This window comes from Schistocerca gregaria, chromosome 2 (genome assembly GCF_023897955.1).
Source record: "Schistocerca gregaria isolate iqSchGreg1 chromosome 2, iqSchGreg1.2, whole genome shotgun sequence".
NCBI lineage: Eukaryota > Metazoa > Arthropoda > Insecta > Orthoptera > Acrididae > Schistocerca > Schistocerca gregaria.
Window position 1 is genome coordinate 947,603,984 of NC_064921.1, and position 24,620 is coordinate 947,628,603.

The 24,620-nt window shown below is 40.2% G+C and overlaps 1 protein-coding gene across 1 annotated transcript in view; it reads right to left on the reverse strand.

Moving 5' to 3' along the window:
• Positions 1 to 24,620, reverse strand: part of LOC126335409 (transcription factor Dp-1-like) — a 172,459-nt gene that overhangs the window by 88,935 nt on the left and 58,904 nt on the right. The window contains exons 4-5 of the mRNA XM_049998677.1: positions 9,197 to 9,315; positions 8,970 to 9,106 (exon numbers count right to left, since the gene is read on the reverse strand). Of these exons, the coding sequence (XP_049854634.1) occupies positions 8,970 to 9,106; positions 9,197 to 9,315 (256 nt within the window). The remainder of the gene's footprint in view (positions 1 to 8,969; positions 9,107 to 9,196; positions 9,316 to 24,620) is intronic.

Below are 24,620 nucleotides of genomic sequence, written 5' to 3' on the forward strand. Positions count from 1 at the left end.
TGAGAGTTGCAGAGGTGATGACACCTAGGTGTGCGGGGCCATGGATGGAGTCGAACGCCAGTTTTCGGAAGGTAGGATGGAGAAAATGGTGCGGGCGGTCATTGGAACCTTCAGGTTGTGAAGGATCCAAAAGTACGTCACACCAGATCTTACAGTCGGAGCCACATATGGATCTTAGATGGAGGTCGAGGTCAGAGTCAGCATTCCGATGGGCGTGGGCTAGGTCTGGGTCATCCTCTTGAGCAGCGGCTAGGGCCTAGTAGTCAGTGGACAGACCTGTGAGAGGTGCCACTGAGTAAACAACGTTCACTATTTTGACCAGTAGACCGTAATGACCGAGGAAGTTGACACCCAAACTGGGTGGAGGTCCATGGGAGTTTGCACTGAAGGCCTAAATCGAGCAAGCGCATGTGTGCACCTCATACGTAGGGATATAAGAGTTGTTGGCAGCAGTGATGAGGAGGGGAAACGGAGGGGGATGGGAGTGGGATTTAGTAGCTGTTTGCAGAGAAACATGGATAAATCTGAGTTGGTGTCGACGAGGTAGTGGACAGAGGAACTAGCATCATTCAAATCCTGTACAAACAGGTACTGTGAAATGGTACAGCAAACAGGCACACCTATCCCAGGTGTCTGCCAGGGCTTGGGGACCAGAAGCACGCAGGTCTTCAGCTGGAAGCATCCTCACCAAACCTCTGGTGGTATCAGCATGTTGCCCCTAGTTGGCAGCGGTCATCAGGGGGTGATTAGAACCACATCGGGAGGGGTGTCTATTTTTGCCTGGCCCAGCATTGCATGGGTGGGGGCGATCAGCACCTGGTGGTAGGTGCTGGAGGTAAGTGCTGCCATCTCAGAGCTCAGATGCATCAAAATCTGGTAGGGGTCAGGCGTCAGTGTGCTGGGCAAGGGATTGTTAGCAAGAGGTTGTGCGAGTGACGTCACGGAATAGGAGTAGTAGGGTGGGGTGGGAGGGGTGAGAGCCACGTAGCATTGTGCGGGACGAGCTGCCCTGAGCATGGCCAGGTGGTGCTGCCTTGTCAAATCTGAGGAGGAGGAGACTGCTCGAGTGATTGTTTGGTGTGTTTGGCACCCAGAAAGCACAATGAGGTTGCTGGGAAGATGCGGTGGTACGTTGGCCAGAGGGCGCTTTACTGATCACTGATTTTCGGTCAGCTCAGCCCGTCATCTGCTGTTACAGGTAGAGGCAAACGGAAGGAGTAGGCATAAATGTATATAAGGGCCAGAGTTAGGTTGAAGTTGCCAGAGCAACCAAGTGGTAGTTAAATGCATTATCACTCAGTATAGTTACGATTTTTAAGTCGACAGTTAATAAAAGAAGTACTTACACAATATGGATCTCTAAATTTATTTAGAAAGTATAAAACCAGTTCCAATCAAGAATATAATTAACAAATGCAAAATGCAGGACTTTCGCTTACGGAAAAACCAACCGGTTAGAACTAATATCAGTATTTTTCAGTATTTATTTGTTTTTGGTTGTAACAGGTGGATTTTTATATTTACTAATAACCAGATAAAAGAAACCGATATATCAATTAGCCATAGTAGCAGATAGATATATATATAATGGAAAGCGACCAGTGCTATTTTAACACCGGCAGAACTGAGTAACAAACACATGGCATAAGAATTGGTACAGCATTGCTGAGACAGTAATGTATTTGTTACCATGTGGTGTAGCCTATTAGAGGGTACAAGTGGACATGCAGGGCGCAAGACTTGCCCCACCTGGTCTCTACAGTTGTTTCTCACTGTTGTACTACAGGATGTATTTCATAAAGTGCAGTGTCAATGCAGTACAATGCTCCACTTCCTTTAAAAAAATACAAAAAAAGGGGAGTAGCCACAACAAATGTGCAAATCGTGAGAAGAGATTCATTCATAGTTTATGACAAAAATAGGAAGTGGCTGATCTGCTGTCTGTGTCTACATAACATGCCTTTATCTGCTTGTATCCCTTGAACATGGACAAATTAACATTGAAAATTTAGTTCTTCAACCTCGTTTTCACCCTTTAACACTGACTATTCATAATGCCCAAATAGGGGATGATACTTTATCACATTATTTTTGAGCAGCGTTTCAAAAAATTGGAATCCATAGGAGAATACTGGTGATTTCTTCCTAGTTTTCAACAACTGCTCACTTTTCAATAAAAGCAGTGAATGGTGGACAGAGTAAGTTTTATTTTATCTGCCTATTTAATTTAATATTTTCATTCTGTGTATCTTGAACTGAGGCAGTCAACATTTTTCCATCTTTGTTCAGTTTCATGTTTAATACAGGAAATAAAGGAATAAAAAATAGAAAATCGGTTATTTCAGAAACTGGTTATTCTGAGCACTTTTAAGAGTTGGGTTAAACTGGCACCTAAGAAACTGATGTACTTGAAAACTCATTTCAGCGATAACTGTCATCCCTACTTTAACTGTGAAATAGAATGTACAATTTTCCAGTCAAAAATTGTCGCCTACACTTGGGTATTCGAGCTGAGTATTTGAGAACTCCTGTTAAGTTTACTGTTTAACAGCTCTTGCACTGCTTAATGGCAGTGTAGTTTCTAACAAAAACTTCTCATGTGACTGAACAGTTCAACTGAATGATCCAGGCAGTCACAGAGGTTGGGATTATTGGCACATGGGAGCTCCACTGTTGTATGCATTATGGGGACCCTCAATAAAATGGTCATCAAGGAGGGGAAGAAAACCAAAGTGCACTCCATGTGCACACTGGGTGAAGTCATTCTAGATGGGAACAGGTCCTTCCAGATGCCATGAATAGCACAGAGAGCAGCCAAATGCAGCTGGTGGCTCATGTCAGTACCAATCACGTGTGTCACTTTGGATCGGAAGAGATTCTCTCTGGTTTTGAGCAGCTTGGTACAGGTTGTCAGTCTTGCTTGTCAGATGAAAGCAGAGCTCACCATTTGTAGCATAGGTGACAGAACTGATTGCGGACCACTGGTAAGGAGCCAAGTGGAGGGTCTGATCTGAGGCTCTGAGTGTTCTGTGACCATGCAGACTCAGATTTCTTGACTTGCACTACAGGGTGGTGGGGCTTTGGGTTCTGTTAAATAGGACAGGAGCCCATTACATGCAGGAGGTGGCTACTCAGGTAGTGGGGGCTGTGTGGCACGGACTGGGCCTTTTTTAGGTTAGAGGGCCTTGAGGGAACAGGAAGAGCTTCAGTCTCACAGGGTGCAGGTTGAACACAGGAAGAACATAGATCTAGGAACCATGTGTATGACAGTTGTAAATTGACATAGTTGTGTTGGGGAAGTACCAGAGGTCCAGGTGCTAGAAGAAAGCACTGATACTCAAATCATTATATGACTGAAAGCCGGCTCTAAAGCCAGAGATTAGTTCAGCCAAATTTTTTGCTGAAGACCTAATGGTGTTCAGAAAGTATACGCTAATTACAGTTGGTGGTAGCCTGTTTGTTGCTGTTAGAAGTAGATTATCTTTTAGTGAAATTTAAGTAAATGGTTCCTGTGAGTTAGTATGGATAGATGTCATTCTTGGCAACTGGAATAAAATAATTATTAGGTCATTCCATGCCAAATCAACACACCTATTTTACCTCACCAATTTAGATTTTGCTAAAATTTAGTATACTTATAGTGGGGGCTGAAACTAAGAAAAATTCCAAATTTTAATTTTTTATCTCAAACTATTCCTGAAATATGGCTATGTAAACTTTTCAAAAACCAGCCAAAAATGTGTGAACGGTCTTTTTTTAAACTGCCCTACCAGCTGCTCTAATTGAGCTAGAGCGCTGGGAAAGGTGACATTTTGCTGGATTTTGCATGCTCTTCCCAGGGATATACAACAAAACATAGCTTCTAATTAATAGCCTTTTTTTTTCAAAATACTAATTAATTTTTTTTTTAACTTTTTTTACAAACATACACAACTGAAAATTATCAAAATATTTCCACAACTACTTCTACTGCTGTAAATCACTTGGCAAAATATAAATGTGGGATGATGATGGGTTCATTGTTAAAAAAATTATTCTGGACTCTTGTTTTTCATTAACAGCCGTAGTTTCACCAAACTGACCTTTAACAAACAGGAATTTCATTAAAATATATTGAAAGGTAAGTAAAAGATAGTATTAGAAATATCAAAACATCACCTTATTAAAACAAAAGTAATCAGCATATTGTGTAATTGATTGCTTATTTCAATTTCATACAAGTTAACTAAGAGTATATTAACTGACAAAACAAAAAAGTTTGAGCATTTAGCTACAAACTGAAATAAAGTATGAAAAAGTACAAGTGTTTACGTAATAGTTCTGATCCATGTTATTTGGAATGAAACTATTAAAAAAATTAAATACATAATGCTTGTTTTTGAGTAACAGGTATCTATACATAGCTAAATTTAATACAGTAGGTACTAACAGTAATTTTGGAATAACTCTCTATAAAATATACTTTAACACTAACCTGAGACAAAAATTAAGTTTTGAGTTGAAAGCAGTTTCCCAATTGTCTTGGAACTTCACAGATTACATTTTAATAAAGCCAAATGGGTTTGGTTTACATCACTTTCATTAAGAATGTATGTTCTCCCTGTCAGAGTAAATGGATTTACTTTTGTGACAAATCCACAACTGACATTTGCGTGATAGGAGAATGACTTAGCTGGTCCACAGGGAATGAAGAAAAGTTATTTTCACTTCATCAAGTCGGTTCCCCCCCCCCCCCCCCCCTTCTCTTCTAAAATGTACCCACGCCACCAGTTTCAGCCATGTACAGAGGTGACATAGCCTGATACATCTTGTAACTTCAGTTTGTCTGGTGATGATGTTACTTCCCTCTCCCAACTCTGCACATCACTTGAAAAGTATCTTACTATTAATTTTGATGTAGTGTTGTGAATGAAAGTGTGAAATTGCTGTGTTCCTTTGATTGTCAATGCCTCTTCAAGCCAGCTTTTTAATAATATTTCTGAAGCAGCATAGTCTTCTTGAGTGGAATAAGCAAAATTAACATTTGTGATATTATCTACTGCCCCCTCAAATAGATCTCGTGGGGTTTGGATCTGATTTTGGGATGGCCTTCGCAAACTTGCACTAGCTGCCAGTCTCTTAATTGAATCCCCTACTCCATCACAAGGGCCTTTCCCATGTACTGTGGCTGAAAAGTGCCACTCAGCTTTTATGTTTAAGTCTTCCTCATGAAGGCATATGTTTAGGAAGTTTTTATTAGTTTTTTACTGAGCAGCAGAACGGCCAGAATAATAGAGTATCTTTTTTTGGAAGCTTTTGAAATTTATTTGTGAAATAAGAAATAAGCTTCTTTTGAAAGGTGTAAACTGCAACTGTATTGTGCTCCAGGCAATAAGAAACAATGACAAAGCTCATATGCTCAATTTAGTCTTCCTGTTTGTAATATATAACAAAAAAATGAATGGTAATCTGTTGTCTTGTCCAGTGGTGGCTCTGAGCTTCACCCTGTAGAACTATACGATAACTTTCCAAAAAATCACATATGACAACAAATTCAAATTCCGTAAGATTTTCTCTTGTGGAGTTAAGGAATGTTCGTTGTTGCTTGGCAATGAAGTCATGCCGAATCAAAGTAGACATCTTACTACAAAATAAATCTATGAATTCTTCAGAAGTTTTCTGAACGATTTCCAGATTACAGTGGTCAACTGACATCCACTGTCAGTCCTTCCATGAATCTTTTCTCTTTCAAAAGTTTTTTGGACTGCTGAACAATTTAATTAGGAGCATTAAATTCCCTCATTATTTTCCTGACACTCTACTCCTCAGGTAAACTTGTAATAATCATCAGTTTTTTTGCTCTACTTATTGAATTATTAAACTTTGTTTTGAGGTTTTGAAAAACGCATTCATCAGTATCTGACGAAAAAGTTTCAGCACCAAAAAAATGTTTGTGTGTCACTGAGGAGGAGATTTTTTTTTACTTTTGATTTGGCGTAACACTTAGATGTTAATTTTTTCTTATCAATTAGGGACTCATCTAGTTCTTGAAGTGATGTGTTAATTGTTTGAACAACCACTGAAGTTGCAGCGAAGACAGGTTCTTGGTCTGGGATGATTATCTCTGATTCAGAAGAATCTTCAACACTTATCGCTCATGGGCTTTGGTGTATTTTCCAATGTGGTTACATCTTTCCTACATTTATCACAAATCCTGCCACCACTATGTATTTGTGGAAATAATTAAGGCATCCATGCTGTGACATTTCTGTTATTCTCTGTCTCTAATAAAATGATTTGACTTCTTCAATGGATTACAACACTGCACTCTTACAGCTCTGCACTTTTTACTTGGCTCCATATTGATACAAAAACCACTTATAAACTCTCCTTCAATTTATAGATTTACTTGTAAATGAACTGTTAAATACACTAGATACAAACTGGTCAACTCAGAGGTAACAACTGATTTGCACTAAAACCACAGTGCACAATAATGCTGTAGGCACACCAAGCCTTAGAGTGTAACAGTCTTATATCCTCTCAACAATGGCTCCAGTCTCAATGATTGTACAGACATCAAACACTGTGCATGTTTCAACTTGTTGACAGCCTGCTGCATACATAGACAGGAACACAAGCATGCTCAGCCTTCATACAGTGGCTAATGAAATGTGTGTAGTGTACTTACAAGTTTTTCACACCTTATTTAAATCTTAGCTATAGGTCCCACACTCAAAATTTCGTTTTGCCAGTTAATAGCCTATTAGTAGAAAAAAAACCACAACAATCAATTATAGGAAATGATGTTTAGTTTTGTTTCAAGAAGGTGATATTTCTAGCACTTTTTTACTTACCTTTCAGTATATTTTAATGAAATTCCTGTTTGTTGAAGGTCAGTTTGGTCAAACTACGGCTGTTTGTGAAATCAAGAATCAGAAATAATTTTTTTAACAATGAACCCATCATCATTCCACATTTATATTTTGCCATGTGATTTACAACAGTATCAAGTAGTTATGGAAATATTTTGGAAATTTTCAATTATGTGCTTTTTGTAGAAAAAATTAAATCACAATATTAATTAGTATTTTGAAAAAGGTTATTAATTAGAAGCTGTTTTGTTGTATATCACCGGACACAGCATGAAAAATGCTGCAAAATGACACCTTTCCCAGCTCTCTAGCTCAATTGGGCAGCTCCTAGGGCAACTTAAAATAAGTCCATTCACACATTTTTGGCCAGTTTTTGAAATGTTTACATATTCAGAAATGGTTTGAAGTTAAAAATTGAAATTTGGAATTTTTTTAGTTTCAGCACCCACTATACATATACCAACTTTCAGCAAAATCTAAGAGGGTGAGCTCTAATTTTTATTTAAAGTGTATTGATTTGACATAGAATGACCCTATTGGATCCTTTTACCGACCTCCCAACTCAGGTGATATAATTGCTGAGAAGTTCAAAGAAAACTTCAGTCTAATTTCAAACACATACCCGACCTATACAATTTTAATCGGTTGTGAATTCAGTTTACCCTCGATGTGTTGGCAACAATACATGTTTAAATCCAGAGGTGAGCATAAAAAATAAAAAAATAAAAATGAAATTGTGCTAAATGCATTTTTAGAAAATTATTTCGAGCAATTAGTTTGTGAGCTCACTCAAATAGTAAACGGTTGCTAAAACACACTTGGTCTCATAGCAACAAACAGTGCTGAGCTAATGATGAGCATCAACATGGATACAGGGATTAGTGAACACAGGGTGGTTGTAGTGAGACTAAATACTGTCAATCCCCCCCCCCCCCCCACACACACAGACACACACACACACACACACACACACACACACACACACACACACACACACACACACACAAAGACTGTTGAGGTGAGAAGGAAAGACTGATTGTTGGGGACTGCATCGGACAAGATTTGAAAACCTGATTGCTTAAAGATGGAAGACTGGGTAATATGCAAGACAGAGATTACTACTAAAACATCATGCTCGGGTTAATAAGAGTTACTCCGAACAGAGATAGGAAGGGGCAGTGAAAAATAGATGGGAAATACAATGAAAAATGTAGGAAATTAAAACGGAGTGAAGCAAAGAGTAGTTACGGTGAAGAAAAGCTGAGACGGAAGACATTAATGTAAATTAATGTCCAGGTGGGTGGCGAGAACCAACGACATGTTGTAGTGCTAGTTCCCACCTGCGGAGTTCTGAGAAACTGGTGTCTGGGGGAAGAATCCAAATAGCGCGTGTGGTGAAACAGGCACTGAGATCACGAATGTCTTACATTAATTTCTTTTGTCTCAGCTTTTCTTCACTGTAACTACTGTTTGCTTCACTCCATTTTAATTTCCTACATCTTTCGTGCCTTTACAGTCTATTTTTCACCGCCCTCTCCCACCTCTGTTAAGTACAATGTACTGAGCTTGTCACTCTTATTAACTCATGCACGATGCTTCAGTAGTAATATCTGTCTTGCATGTTACCTTGTCTTCACCTTTAAGCTCCCCAGTTTTCAAATCTGTTTTGTTGCAGTCCCCCAACAATACGTCTTTCCTTCTCATCCCATACAGTAAGTCTCCCTTGACCTGTGGTTCAGGGATATTTTCCCAAAATCTACCCATTTTCCTTCACTCTTCTTCCTTCCCCTTCAACCCTTCTGCCTGAAGGGGGAGCCAGTGGCTCCGAAAGCTTGCCAATCACAACAGTCTAGTGTGTGTGTGCGTTCTGCTGCTGCTTGGTGAGTAGACTTTTTTATCTACCCAATTAAATAATTTTATCAATAATAGATTTTTCATTGTTATATTTTCTGATAATTAGTTATCTTTGTACAACCAAATCAGTATTTACAACATAATCTGAAATAACACTAATAACAACACTAATGAAAGGGAACTACTTAAACCAAATTTTAATAAAAATGTGCTAGTCTACACAAAATGAAACATGCCATTTCTTGCAGTTAAGTAACTTACTACTCTGGCATAAATTCATTCTCCATTTCTTGACGTTTTCGAGATCCACTGTGATCAAGGATTGGAGAGATGTAGTTCTTTGGCGGATTTGTTGGCAGAACATGCTGTGCAGCTATTCGCTGAGAAGTACTTAAAACCTGCAGTAATAATCAAAATAAACAGTTAAAAAATATCAAAAAGTCTATGCTACATCCACATTAGGATGGAGAAAAAAGCACTTCACTCACCATTGGATTAGAAGCTAAATGTATTGTCTTTGGCAGAAGAGTAGGCTCTGATGATTTCAATGTTTGAACTTTCATAGAACCAGATGACTGAACAGGTATGGTTACAATGTGTGAAGACCCTTCAAATAAAACAATAGTGAATTAAAAAGTAATAATAATGAGAACATGGTTATACACACACAGAAAAATTATTTGAGACAATATAAAGGGCACTATACTCAATTCTTACCTGTACATAAAATTATCTTAATGTGCTACAAAACATGAGTAAAAGGCATACAGTTTTCAAGAGGATTTTGCCACTACTCACAGGAGCAATTACAGTTACCTATAAACTACCTGACAGTATGCTACTAGATCTTGCACTCACTAATAGATAATGTATTTCACTGACTAGAAAAGTTTAACTTCAAAGATATTAAAAGATTCGGAGTAAATCTACAACCACAGACAGCAATGTGACAATGCGCAATTGTGCAATAGGTACACTTTCTTCCAACTGAGTACACTATTTGTACTAAGTGTCCTATAGACTCTGGATAACACTTTTTCGACATTAAACTGCCGACATTCTTCAGCTATTCAGCTCGATATACTGTACATAAACTTCCATAAGTAAGTCAAATAGAAAGAACTATTTCCTTCACCAAGGAAATCAATTCTTGTGTATACGTAAGTCCGCGATGAAAAAGGAAGAAAATAAGAATAAAGGCAAATATTTAGTCAAGTGATTACACAAACTGTACTTCTTGCAAACTAATACTAACTGCTAAATTCTCAAATGTGGTTAGGAGACCAATATTGAGCAATAAAGACATTAAGCGTGTCAACACAGGCAGGAATGGAGCAATAATGGCAAACAGATATATTCAAAATTAGCAGAATGCTATGTATGTCTTGTACACTAAAATGAACTCACTGGAGCAGCCCATCACCACATTTCGTTTCAGACAGACAGAATTTTAAGAACTGTGCCCATAATGAGCCAAGATCACACACCAGCCTTGTAAACAACCTTTGATTACATAAAGACTCCATAGAGTGGGAACAGGTATGTCCTAATGCACAACTTTCCAGCTAAAAATGTTGGCCTCCCACCTTTGGCAATACTTTTTACAAGTACGAAATTGTTATTATTACGTCTAAGAGGGAATACGAAGATGTAAATGAAGCATTCCACAGTGTAAAATATAGCACTTTAGTTATTGCACAAGAAATAATTTTTTCCCTCACCAACGGGGGTGGGGATGGAGGGAACTGAAGAGTCTCCGTTGATGAACATTGTAAGCCTATTCTTATTTAAAATTACTCCCAGTGGCACTAATTACATTTTGCTGTATAGTCTTACATTATTTTCTTTTGAGAGGCTTTCAATTCTACTTACTGGAATTTAAACCAGTGTCTAAACTTCTCTTTCCAAATGTTGCATGGCACCTGGGCACACTGCTTTACCCACTGATTCCAATATTGAGACTATCTATCTGCTTCCACAAGCAGCAACAGCAGCACATGGTCGTGGCCAGCAGTGGATGCAAAACTGCTGGACATACACAAGTCTCCTGCTGCCACATCATGTCATGATGCATGCTCCCATTATCTCCAGAGTGGGATAAAGTGGCCCTTACAGTGACAGCAGGTCAGTCTAGCATTCCGTATGTATGATTACCACACACAAGCCAGCTTCCTCCCTGCTGACAAGCTGTAGACTTGATTTTTGTTATGTGTTTGATATAACATTTTATTTCAAACCATTTTTTCCACGAGTTACGTATCTTTGACTGTTAGCATATTCATATTCCAAAGGTGTTCATGCGTGTAATTCAATCACTGTTGTCCTTTTTGTTCCATTCACTGACCATTAGAAGACAAAGCACAACCACCATTATAAGAACCCCACTTCAGGGATACATTTTGCTCAGGGCTTACCTCAGCATTATAGCTTATTGAGTGGTCAGTTAAAATATACTTTAAATGCAAACATTTTAGGTTGCGCCTTACCACGACTTATTGGCATTGAATGAAACAAATTTCACTGTAACCAGTCACTGTTTGTTTATCTCCACGATGCGTTTCAAAGGTTTTAAACCTCCATCATCAGGTGGATTTACATTTGATATTATGACATTTGTGTGTGTGTGATGATTTTTTGGAGGAACTTGTGGCACTGACTAGTGGAGGAACAAGGCACTATTTCAGAACATGGTTTTGGGTTTCTTTTGACAAAAAAATTAAACGTATATCTAACGCTAAACATAAAATAAGTAAAATAGAATACCTCCAGTGGTTCCTTTCCCTGTTGTAACACATTACATGTATACTGTCATATTTTGTTAACAAATATAGCATCTCCAAACTATTGGGTGCAAAGATCGTATAGCAGAAGAGAAAAATTTATTGCAAAGTAAAAGGATACACCTTATAAAAATATTATTACAGAATAATTATTTTAATAAGGATTTGGAGGTGTTTGTTCTGAGGTTTTAATACATGCGTTGGAATAAATACTTCAGGTGGTATATAACTCAATTCTGACAAGTTAAAGTAGCTTAAACTTTGTACTAGTTGATACAGCTGGATGATATGTTACAAACTTTAAGCACAATAACCATATAGGCTACAGTGGTAAAATTATACATAAATAACCATTTTGATTGGGATTAATAGATACATATGAAAGGCTGGAAGCAAAGGGAGAGGAAGAGAAAGAGAAAGTGAGAGGGTGGAAAGAGTGATTGTATGAGAGCAAACTTTACAGGGCAAGGGGTCTTAAGTTTATATCTGTTACATGTAATAACTGCCTAAAGGCTGAGGTAATACATTGGTTAATGCTTTAAAATATACTGATGGATGCCCAATCTGTGCCAGTAGTTGATGTACATACCATTTCAGGCTGCATCAAACCAGTCTCAGGACTGAAGACCACAACAACAACAACCGTTTCAGGCTGACAAGGGCTACAAGCTGTTGGTGTGATGATATATATGTAAATGAGGTCAATCTTTTGTACTCTTGGTAGCTATCATGGTAACATAACACAATATTTATAGTAAACAGTAAGGTAGGTGTGTGTGTGTAATTTTAATGATGTAGATAGTTGCTGAAAACAGAGATGATACTATTGTAAATATTGTCATGGATTATTATTATTATTATTTCCCCATGCAGGTGGGTGGCTATAGCTGATGTGTGGTATTTTTCTTCTCTTTTCTTTTCTTTCTTTCTTTTTAGTGATGCCATGTGTACTTTGAATCCAATCTCAAATGGTCTGTCTGTCTGGCCTATGTAGAAGCAGTCACAGTCCAAACATTCAATTTTGTACACACGTGTGTGATGAAGTGGGTTTCAAGTGCTGATGTGTGGTAATTTCTGTCCACTTTTGTTGTCTGTGGTAAATGATATGCTTGAGCCTTTTCGTTCAAAGACATTGGCAACATGATACGTAATGTTACTTAGAAAGGGGATTGTATGGAAGATGTAATTTCCTTTTTGTTTTTTGTGTTGTGATTGCTTTGGCATTATTGAGTGTTTTAGGGTGTCCATTATGTAGCTGCTACAACCATTTGCATTAGCTGTTTGTTTTCTTATTTCAATTTATTGATCACAATTACCTTCAGAGAGTTGTAGGTGGGTAGCTCCACTGATCATGTACCGGAATGCTGCCATTTTATGGGCTGTGGGGTGACAACAAGAGTTGTAGGCTGAAGTATGTGTTGTGGTTGGCTTCTTATAAATTTCAAACTGATGTCTGTTATTCTTTATTCCAATGGTAAGGTCTAAGAAATTAATACTGTCATCTGTTTGGTGTTCAACTGTGAATTTTATGTTTTCATGGAAGTTGTTGAATAACTGGTTCAACTCACTGATGTCATCTTTAGCGCCTTATTAAGATGATTGTATCAGCTACATATCTGTAGTAGTAAATGATATTTTTGAGGAGGTGGAGATTAGAATTCAGGATTTTGTCTTCTAAGTTACTTATAAATATTTCTGCCAGCAATCTGGAAAGATTCGAGCCCACCGCCAGACCATCTATTTGTTTGTAGATTTTACTGTTAAATTTAAAATAGTTGTGTGGAAGTGTGAATTCCAGCAGGTCCATTAGGTGTCTATTGACACAGAGGAATAAAGGTTTTGTATGTCAAATGAGGCCAGTGTGGCTCCATCAGGTACCTCTATGTTTTTGACATGCTGTGTAAATTCTGTTGTGTTTTTAAGTGTTCTCTCATTATTGAATGTGTAAGCTTCTTTGAGAATTCTGAAGAACATTTTGTTGATTTTGAATATTGGGCTGCTTCTACAGTTCATTATAGACCTGATGGTGGTCCTATTTTTGTGATCTAAGGCTAGGTGCTTGTGGGCTCATTGTTACAATGTTTCTTGCTTCTTGGATGGCAAGTAGAACATTTGTATTGCTTGAAATGTGTAATCTCTTTCTTGTATTCTGGATGTTGGACCTTTATGTATTTCTGTTATGTTGTTGGTTTGGAAGAAGTCTTAAAGTTTTTTCTACGTATGTTGCTCTGTTCATTACAGCAGTTGTTACCCTTGTCAGCTTTTACAATTATTGCATTATTCATGTTTAATTTAATCTTAATGGTATGTGTAAGGGCTGCTTCTCTTCTCTTGTATGCTGGGAATGGTTTTGCAATTTCCTTTTCAATGATTCATTAATTTTGTGGCAGGTAGCTATTATCTGTCATTTTGCTTCTTAAAGGCGATGGTTGAGATCTGTGTGACACTAGTGATGAGCGTTTCTTGGTTCCTTTGGTCCAGTGAAGATTGGACATTGTGTTTTAAACATTTGCAGAGTAGTGCCTCTTCTTCTGCAGTGAAAGTTATGTTTGTATTGTTGAGGAAAGGTGTGTAGGATGTGTGTTTCCTTCGGCTCTTTTGGTTGGGTTGGGACGTAACTGTTGCTTTATAAGATTGGCTGGTTTTTCTTCTTCTGTGTAGCTTTTGTTTTCTGTAACATGCAATCTGTGTACTTTCTGACTTTTTTGGTAATGGAATCTTATTCTAGTCTATGAAACAACTTTCCCAACTGTAATTCTGCATTATAAAGCTGTGTGTTGAACATTTGTTCTTTAATATGAAGTTCTTTCAGTTCATTTTTCACTCAAGAGTTTTCGAGTGTTTTGCCCCCTGTGGCTCCGGGGTTAGAACAGACACGAGGTATTCCTGCCTCTCGTAAGAGGTGATTAAAAGGCGTGTCTCTCATTTTGGCCTTTGTGATGGTCCCCTGTAGGGTTTGACCTCCATTTTTCAAAATTTTCCTGAAGGGCGCCTTACATGGTGCATCATGTCAATTATGCACTGAGACCTATTGCATCCTTTGTTGACGTGGATCTGCACTTCTGCTCATTCTCCAGCTATTGGGGGAGGTCATCCTCCTGGGCGCGTATTTTTCCATCTACTGTGCAGTATAGTTTTCTATGCTGGCGATGATAATGGACCTGTTTGCTTGGTTGCACCTGATATCCAGCATGGTAGCCAGTCTGTTATGGTGGGGCCGCCATGTACCCTGTTGGTTGTTGCCCCCTGACCACACATGGATCGCTCTGCTGATGCCTGCACCATTAACTCCTCACGTATGCCAAGGGGTAGATGCTCATCCCGCTGGGGCATCGGAACCTCCGGCAATGGCCATCCTGCCAGGTGGCTTTTGCTGCGACTGGGTGGTGGCCGTGGGAGCGCCCCATGTTGGAGCATGTGGCATCAGAGTGTACGACGCATGATGAAGTGTAGTACATCATCTCTTTCTGGTGGTATAACACCAGCAGTCTCTAAGTGTCCACGGGCTCAAATCGTTCCCCTCCCTGACCACACTATAGGAGGAATGTCAGGCTAAGGATGGCAGCAGATCTTATTCGCCCCGGTACCTTGTATGTTCTAGAGCTGATGGGGAATCTTTCAAAGCGATGAAGCCTCAGTTTTTTGTTGAGCATTTAGAGGACATGTTTGGGGAGGTGGAGGGCTTGTCCAAAATGAGATCTGGGTCAGTCTTGATCAAAACAGCATCCTCTGCCCAGTCACAGGAGTTACTCGCCTGTGACGAGCTGGGAAACATTTCTGTAACCATCACGCCCCATAAGAGCTTAAATATGGTCCTATCATATTTCACAGGGACATTCTTTTGCAGTCCGACGATGAGCTGTGCGCCAATTTAGAATGGCAATGTGTACATTTCATTCGGAGTGTCCACCGGGGTTCGAAGCCACCGTTGCTACCATCGTGGCCTTTGAGGGTGATACATTACCCGGGAAGTCAAGGTGATGGTCTACCACACTGATGTGAAACCCTATGTCCCTCCCCCAATGCGGTGCTTTAAATGTTGGAAGTTTGGTCATAATGTCTTGTCAAGTGTCACATCTCTAGATTACGGACGCCCATCACATCCCAATACTCCATGTGCCCCACCTTCCATCTGAGTCAACTGTGGAGAGCACCATTTGCCTTGCTCACCAAACTGCAGGATTCTGAAGCCAAGAGGATATTTGAACGCCTACATCCTGTATGCATGACATTGTGCTATGCCACCACTACAACAGTTCTAGCCCCATCAGCTCTGCCAACCCCAGTCACCTCTCGGAGCCAGAAGACTACACCTCTACACCTGGTCCCTTGATGGTGGAGGGCACTTCCCTCCCTGTTGCTCCTGTGCCACCTACTTCAGGAGCAACACCTCCCCCCCCCCCTCCACAACTATCTGGAACGTCCACCCCCACTTCTAAGACAGAGAAGCATCCAGCTTTTCTGGCAGCTCTCGATAGAAAGAGGTCCCTTGGGTCACTCCCTTCCCAGGTTTCTGCTAGTGGAAAAGATTACACCTGCCGGTGGCTAAAGAGCCCGAAAGCAGCTGCTCGCAGGGCTTCACACTCACCCTCAGTTCCAGAGGCTGAATCGGTGAAGTCCTCCCAGGCAGGGAAACCCAAGGAACAGCGAGAGAAATCCAAAAAGAAGGTCCCCAAAACCAAGGGAATTGCGGTGGCACCCACACCACCGCTACCTCCAAGATCTGCGTCTAAGGTGGAGATTCTGGCACCTGCTGAGGACCTAGATCTCGCTGGACCCTGAGACAAAATGAATATAGACTGCTCATGCAAACAATCGGTGGCAGCAGGTGACCCTGAGGCGTAAACTGCCTCACTGAATGTTCCATGCCTTCCCAGACCCATGTAGTCATCCTCCAGTGGAACTGCGGCAGTTTTTTCCACCTCCTGGCAGAGCTGCGGCAACTGTTAAGCTTTACACCTTCTTTCTGCATTGCCCTCCAGGAAACCTGGTTCCCTGCAATGCAGACCCCTGCTCTTCACAGCTATAAGGTATACTACAGGAACAGTAGCGACTATAATCGAGTGTCAGGTGGATTTAGCGTTAATGTCCTAAACTCGGTCTGTAGTGAACCTGTACCCCTTCAAACCCCTTTTGAAGCTGTGGCTGTCAGAATAACGACGACACAGAAAATAACTGTCTGCATATATATCTTCCTCCAGATGGTGTAGTATCCCTGAATGTATTAACTGCACTGCTTGATCAACTTCCTAAACCTTTCCTACTTTTGGGAGATTTTAATGCCTATAACCCATTGTGGGGTGGCAGATATGTTGAAACTTTCTTTTCTCAGTTCGACCTCTGCCTCTTAAATAATGGGGCTGCCACACATTTCAGTGTGGCTTGAGATAGTTATTCGGCCACTGATTAATCCATTTGGAGCCCAGGACTTCTCCCATCTATCCACTGGAGAGCACATGACGACCTGTGTGGTAGTGAACACTTCCCCATCTTCCTGTCATTCCTCCAGTGTCAAGCCAATAGACTCCTGCCCAGATGGGCCTCGTTAAAAACAAGTCGGACTGGGAAACTTTCGCCTCTGTGGTCACCGTTGAATCTCCCCCACACGGTAAGGTCATTATGATGGTTGAGCCGGTGACTACAACAATTGTTTTTGCGGCAGAGAACACAATCCCTTGCTCTTTAGAGTGCCCCTGGCGAAAGACAGTCCCTTGGTGGTTGCTGGAAGTTGCTGAAGCAATTAACGAGTATCGGCGAGCTCTACAGCGGCACCCTTCCCTGGACCACCTCATAGCCTGTAAAAGGCTCTGTGCTCACGTTCGCCAGCTTATCAAACGACGGAAGCAGGAGTGTTGGGAGAGATGTCTCTTGACCATTGGGTACCATACATCACCTTCCCAAGTCTGGGCAAAGATCAAATGTGTTTTCGGGTACCAGACTCGAACATGTGTTCCCAGTGTTAACATAAATGGCGTGTTATCTACCGACACAAACGTGATTGCCGAGCACTAAGCTCAAGCCTCTGCGTCGGAGAATTACCCCCAGCCTTTTGCACTCTCAAACAGCGCCTGGAAGGGAAAGTCCTCTCGTTTATTACACACCACAGTGAATGAATCCTATAACGCCCTATTTACAGAGTGGGAGCTCCTCAGTGCCCTTGCACATTGGCCTGACACAGCTCCTGGACTAGATCAGATCCATAGTCAAATGATTAAACATATGTCATCTGACTACAAGCGACATCTCCTCATCATCTTCTGCCAGATCTGGTGCGATGGCATCTTTCCATTGCAATGGTGGGAGAGCACCATCATTCCAGTTCCCAAACCCGGTAAAAACCCATTTGATGGGGATAGCCATCAGCCTCACCAACATGCTTTGTAAGCTGCTGGAATGTATGGTGTGTCGGCAGTTGGGTTGGGTCCTGGAGTCGCGTGGCCTAATGGCTCCATGTCAGGGCGGCTTCTGCCAGGGTTGCTCTACCACTGATAATCTTGTGTCCCTCGAGTCTGCCATCCGAACAGCCTTTTCCGGACGCTAACACCTGGTTGCCGTCTTTTTTTATTTGCGAAAAGTGTATGACATGACCTGGTGACATCATATCCTTACCACATTATACGAGTGTGGTCTACAAGGCCCACTCCCGATTTTTATCCAGAATTTCCTGTCGCTTCATATTTCCCGTGTCCAAGTTGTGCCTCCCATAGTTCCCCCCCATATCCAGAAGAATGGAGTCCCACAGGGCTCTATACTGAGTGTGTGTATTTTTCATGGCCATTAATGGTCTAGCAGCAGCTGTAGGGCCACCCCTCTGACCTTCTCTGTATGCTGACGACTTCTGCATTTCATAATGCTCCACCAGTACTGGTGTTACTGAGCAGTGCCTGCAGGGAGCCATCCTCAAGGTGCAGTCATGGGCTCTAGCCCACAGTTTCCAGTTTCAGGCCGCAAAGTTGTGTGTTATGCACTTCTATTGGCATCGTACTGTTCATTCAGAACCAGAACATTACCTTAACGATGATCCACTCACTGTAGTGGGGACATATCGATTCTTGGGACTTGTTTTCAACGCCCGATTGACTTGGCTTCCTCACCTTCATCAGCTTAAGTAGAAGTGCTGGCAGCACCTCAATACACTCCGTTGCCTGAGCAACACCAACTGGGGTGCAGATAACTCTGTGCTGTTGCAGCTCTACAGAGCCCTTGTTAAATCCCGCCTTGACTATGAGAGTCTGGTTTATGGGTCAGCGGCACCCTTAGTGTTGCATTTCATTTCATTGACCCATTGCACCACTGGTATTCACCTAGCGACAGGAGCTTTTAGGAGTGAGTCCGGTGACCAATGTCCTTGTGGAAGCCGGAGTGCCTCCATTGCAGGTTAGGTGTGCACAACTGCTGGCCAGTTATGTAGCACACGTTTGTAGTTCTCCTAGGCATCCGAATCACCGTCTCCTTTTCCTATCCATGGAGGTTCATCTCCTGAATAGGCGGCCCTGGTCAGGGCTTCCAATTGCAGTTCGTGTCCGATCCATCTTTCTGAACTGGAATCTTTGCCTTTACCGCCTATACTTGAGGTTCATTCACGTTCACCTCCTAGGTGTACACGTAGGTCGCAGCTTCGCCTGGATCTTTCACATGGCCCTAGGGACTCAGTTAACGCCGTGGCTCTCCACTGCCACTTCCTCTCAGTTCTTGACAAGTACCAAGGCCATGAAGTGGTTTACACCGACGGCTCGATCGCCGATGCTCACGTTGACTTCACGTATGCCCATGGAGGACAGCATTCCATGCCCAATGGTTGCAGTGTTTTCACTGCCGAGCTGGTGGCTACACCTCATGCTCTTGAGTCCATCCATTCATGCCCTGGGGAGGCATTTCCCCTGTGCACTGAGACTCCTTGAGCAGCCTAAAAGCTCTCCATCACCATCCTTTGGTAGCGACCATCCAGGAGTCCATCTGTGCCCTGGAACGATCCAGTCACTCAGTGGTGTTCGTCTGGACCCCAGGTCACATCATAATCCCAGGCAACGAACTTGCCAAAAGGCTACGCGGAAACCACTTATTGAGATTGGCTTCTCTGCAACTGACCTGTGTTAAGTACTATGCAGCAAGGTTTTGTGGCTTTGGGAGACTTAATGGCATAAGCACAGCACGCACAACAAACTGCATGCCATTAAGGAGATTACGAATGTGTGGCAGTCCTCCATGCGGGGCCTCTCGCAGAGACTCTGTGGTTCTCTGTCGGCTCCGCATTGGCCACGCTTGGGTGACACACTGCTACCTCCTGCGCCATGATGACCCACCTCAGTGTCGGTTCGGTGCCTAGCTGGCAGTGTCCTGTATCTTGGCGAGCTGTCCTTTGGCTGCCCCGAGACACTTCAGTTACCAGACTCGTCGCCATTAATTTTAACTGACATCTCTTCGGCTACTTTAGTTTTGCATTTTACACACAACAATGGGTTTTGTCATTCTATATAAGTTTTAGCATGTGTCCTTTGTCCCTTCATGTTCTCCATTCTAATGTTTTTAGGGTGGATGTTTTAATGTGTCACAGAGAGGTTGGCTTTTCCTTTTTATTCTTGTGGTCAGCCAGCCACAGCCATCTGCTCTGTTGTTTTTACCCCTTCTACCTGTTTCTTGCTTCTCTCTATGGTTTTCATTTCCTGTTTCTTGTCCATAGTAGTGTTGGTTGTCCTTCTATCGTTCTTCTGCTTCTTGCTTTCTCTTGTGTAATTATTTTACTGGGAACAAGGGACTGATGACATCACAGTTTGTTGGTTCCTTCCATTCCCCCCCCTCCCCCACCCAAATGAACTTTTTTGTATCCAAACTCAACAAAATTATCTTCAGAATTCTCAAAGAAGCTTACACATTCAATAATGAGAGAACACTTAAAAACACAACGGGATCTACACAACAAGTCAAAAACATAGGGGTACCTGATGGAGCCACACTTGCCTTATTTGACATACAAAACCTTTATTCCTTTGAGCCAATAAACCCCACACTAAAAAAAGCACAAAAAATCCCTTCAACTCACATTACTCAACTAATGAACCTGCTTGAATTCACGCTTTCACAGAACTGTTTTAAATTTAACAATAAAACCTACAAACAAAGAGAGGGTCTGGCAGTGGCCTCAAATCTTTCCAGATTGCTAACAGGAATATTTATAAGTAACGTAGAAGACAAAATCCTGAATTCTACTCACCACCACCTCAAAAATATCATCTACTACTACAGATATGTAGTTGATACAATCATCTTCATCAAAGGCACTAAAGATTGGACAGAAGTTATCACACATCAGCAGCACACTAAACGCACTTCTTCACACACGTGTGTACAAAATTGAATGTTTGGACTGTGACTGCTTCTACATAGGCCAGACAGGCAGATAAACTTAGATTAAATTCAAAGAACAAATGGCAGAAAAAAAAAACATCAGCTATAGCCACCCACCTACATGGGGGAGGGGGCAAAAAACCACCCTGTTAAGAACACAAGTATCAGCATACAACACATCCGACCAAAAGGCATAAAACTAGACATCCTTGAAACACTCCAGATATATAAACACTGAACAATACAATGTGAATCCATGACAAAAATTACAATATTTACAAGAGTATCATCTCTGTTTTCAGCAACTATCTACATCATTAAAATTACAGACACCTACCTTACTGTTTACTATAAATATTGTGTTATGTTACCATGACAGCTACCAAGAGTACAAAAGATTGACCTCATTTACATATATATCATCACACCAACAGCTTGTACCCCTTGTCAGCCTGAAACGGTTGTTGTTGTTGTGGTCTTCAGTCCTGAGACTGGTTTGATGCAGCCTGAAATGGTATGTACATCAACTACTGGCACAGATTGGGCATCCATCAGTATATTTTAAAGCATTAACCAATGTATTACCTCAGCCTTTAGGCAGTTATTACATGTAACAGATATAAACTTAAGACCCCCTGCCCTGTAAAGTTTGCTCTCATACAATCACTCTTTCCACCCTCTCACTTTCGCTTTCTCTTCCTCTCCCTTTGCTTCCAGCCTTTCGTATGTATCTATTAATCCCAATCAAAATGGTTATTTACGTATAATTTTACCACTGTAGCCTATATGGTTATTGTGCTTAAAGTTTGTAACATGTCATCCAGCTGTATCAACTAGTACAAAGTTTAAGCTATTTTAACTTGTCAGAATTGAGTTATATACCACCTGAAGTATTTATTCCAACGCATGTATTAAAACCTGAGAACAAACACCTCCAAATCCTTTTTAAAATAATTATTCTGTAATAATATTTTTATAATGTGTATCCTTTTACTTTGCAATAAATTTTTCTCTTCTGCTATACGATCTTTGCAGATGCTTTGGAGATGCTGTATTTGTTTACAAAATATGACAGTATACATGTAATGTATACAGGGAAAGGAACCACTGGAGGTATTCTATTTTACTTATTTTATGTTTAGCGTTAGATATACGTTTAATTTTTTTGTCAAAAGAAACCCAAAACCATGTTCTGAAATAGTGTTTTGGGCCTCCACTAGACAGTGCCACAAGTTCCTCCAAAAAATCGTAACACAACACACACACACAAATGTCATACTATCAATCGTAAATCCACCTCATGATGGAGGTTTAAACCTTTGAAATGCGCCATTGAGATAAACAGTGACTGGTAACAGTAAACTTGTTGTTTCATTTAATTTAAAGTTAAAATATATCTTTCAAAATAATTCGTGGCAGAAGTTTTTAATTTATCATCATGATCGTAACTATGCAGAATGCATTCTAAGGTAAGGAAAGTTTGCAATGTTTAAAAATCATGCATGATACATGATTAACTATACATATGAATCATTGATATATCCTGATCTCTAAATTATTTAAGATATGAAAGTCATTATGTAAGTGATTAACTAAAATATAAAATACAAGTTTTCATAATCTCATCTGGGAGGCTAGAGTTTCAGAGACGATATTTAGACTTTTTTTTCTTCTTTCCAATGAACCTGCTGCCCATGTCAATTTTAAAGATTCAGGTTATTTAGTTTAAAGTCAACAGTTAATAGAACGTTTACCCAATAGACACCATATAAGATGGGTGTTATGTTACCATCATACTGACAATTAGCACTCTAAACTGAAGCTTAATTATCACCACTCTTGTAGAAGTCATAAATTTATGATAGACCCTGGCAAATGCTATTATACTTGGATTATCACAGTGCTATGATAGACTTTGACGTAAATGCTGCAAGTCAGCAAATTAAGCCATTCTTTGTGCAACTGCTTCTGGCCAGAAATGGGTGTTGTTCTCCGAACTCCTTATCTGTAGAATAACAGGAACAGTAACACTATTCCAACATGTTCAGTACCACATTCCTTCACCCACAGAAACACTGGCCTCTTTTCACCCAACTGTTCACTTGTTAAACACACAATATGAAGCTTTATGAATCAACATAAGACTCCTCAGGAAACTTCATGCCTATATTAGCTAAACAGCAATGTAAACAAACTGCAGAAGTCTACCTTGAATTCTGGGTTTTAAATATCTCTGAACTGGCCAGGTATTACCCAGTATAGTAAATCTGTGCCGCTTGTTTTCTGAAAGTTAAGCAGCGTACATCCAACGTGTACCTTATTATGAATGAAATCCAAGAGAATGGTGGCAAGTAGTTTCAGAAAGTAACAGGTAGCCTCATCTTCTAACACAATCTGTTTTATTAATGGAGAGCAATAGCAAACGAGGCAAATTAGGGTCTTGTACTGAGTCACACCACTAATTTTAATTCAGTATTTCTTAGAACCCTAAAACATGACACACCGCCAGCTCTTACGCCAAGGAGAAACCCACTCAGAGACCAAACTCTTAATTCGTTAGTCTTTAATGTTATGATTGCAAGCCAAAAATACTACTATTGGTGATGCAGTCACGAACTTTCCACTTTCTACATTGTATTATCATCCTCTGAGTAAACTGGTTAGGGAGGGCATTTGACTGACATTTTCTAAAACACACCCAACAATGTGGACATTTTGAAGCACATCCACCACCGGTTAAATATTGTTTGTAACATGCTGTTAACACACGAACAGTTGCATGTGGTTGTGATACTACATATACCGAAAATATTGTTTGTAGAAAGCTATTGCACATTGTTGTTTAATACAGTTTAATGTCTTTACATTATATCTACTTACAACATTATGTATCAGCAACTAGTATAAAAGCCCAACACTTTAAATGTATCTACCAATACCACTAGGTATCAAAAACTGCAGTAGCAAAATAAAACTGAACATAAATTTACATTACTCACACTTGAAAATTAATTTAAGTTTTCATACTGATTCGTTGCGGATTAAATAAATTTGACAACTAGTAATTTGGAAATGCAACTATCTAAAACTTAAGCTACAACTTCTATTATGTAAAATTTATAGAAAAGTAAAGCAGGTAATGTATTTATTAAAAATATGAATGTTTCTTCTCTGTTTTGCTTATAATGATTAAGTGTACACTAAATTGTAGTCTTATTTATTGTAAAAGAAAGACTGGTTGATATTTATGTTCACACCATACATGCTGTTAAGTACTGTTAGCACTATGTTAGTGTTAGTAGGCAGTTGGGTGTTTATTTTCTGTGAAGATGTTGTAATGCAATTGCAGTGAAGACAAAATGTATTGTGATTTAGAAGACTCCTTTGATGGTAAAATGCAGACCAGAAATTGTGTTATTTAATAACTGATGCTACCTGGGAGATCCACTTTGATTTTAAAGATAATTACAGCTGTTCTGTTATTAAAAACTTGAGCCAACATATATCACCCCTCAAGAAGACAACAAAACTATCATACAGATAGATAAGTATTAGAGTAAGGAATTATTGAAGTTAACTTGTCCTCTTATGATGGGTATTCAAAAGACAAATCTGAAAATGGCAAATATGTCACTGAAATTTGTACTTTGATAAGAGGAATGTTACAAGATCACTGCTACAGGTACTATTATTATGACAATTTGTCATTTATTACTGTAAATAGTTGTAAGGTGTCAGGCAAATCCAACACCTTCCATGAAAACCCTGACATAAGCAAATCCAGTAG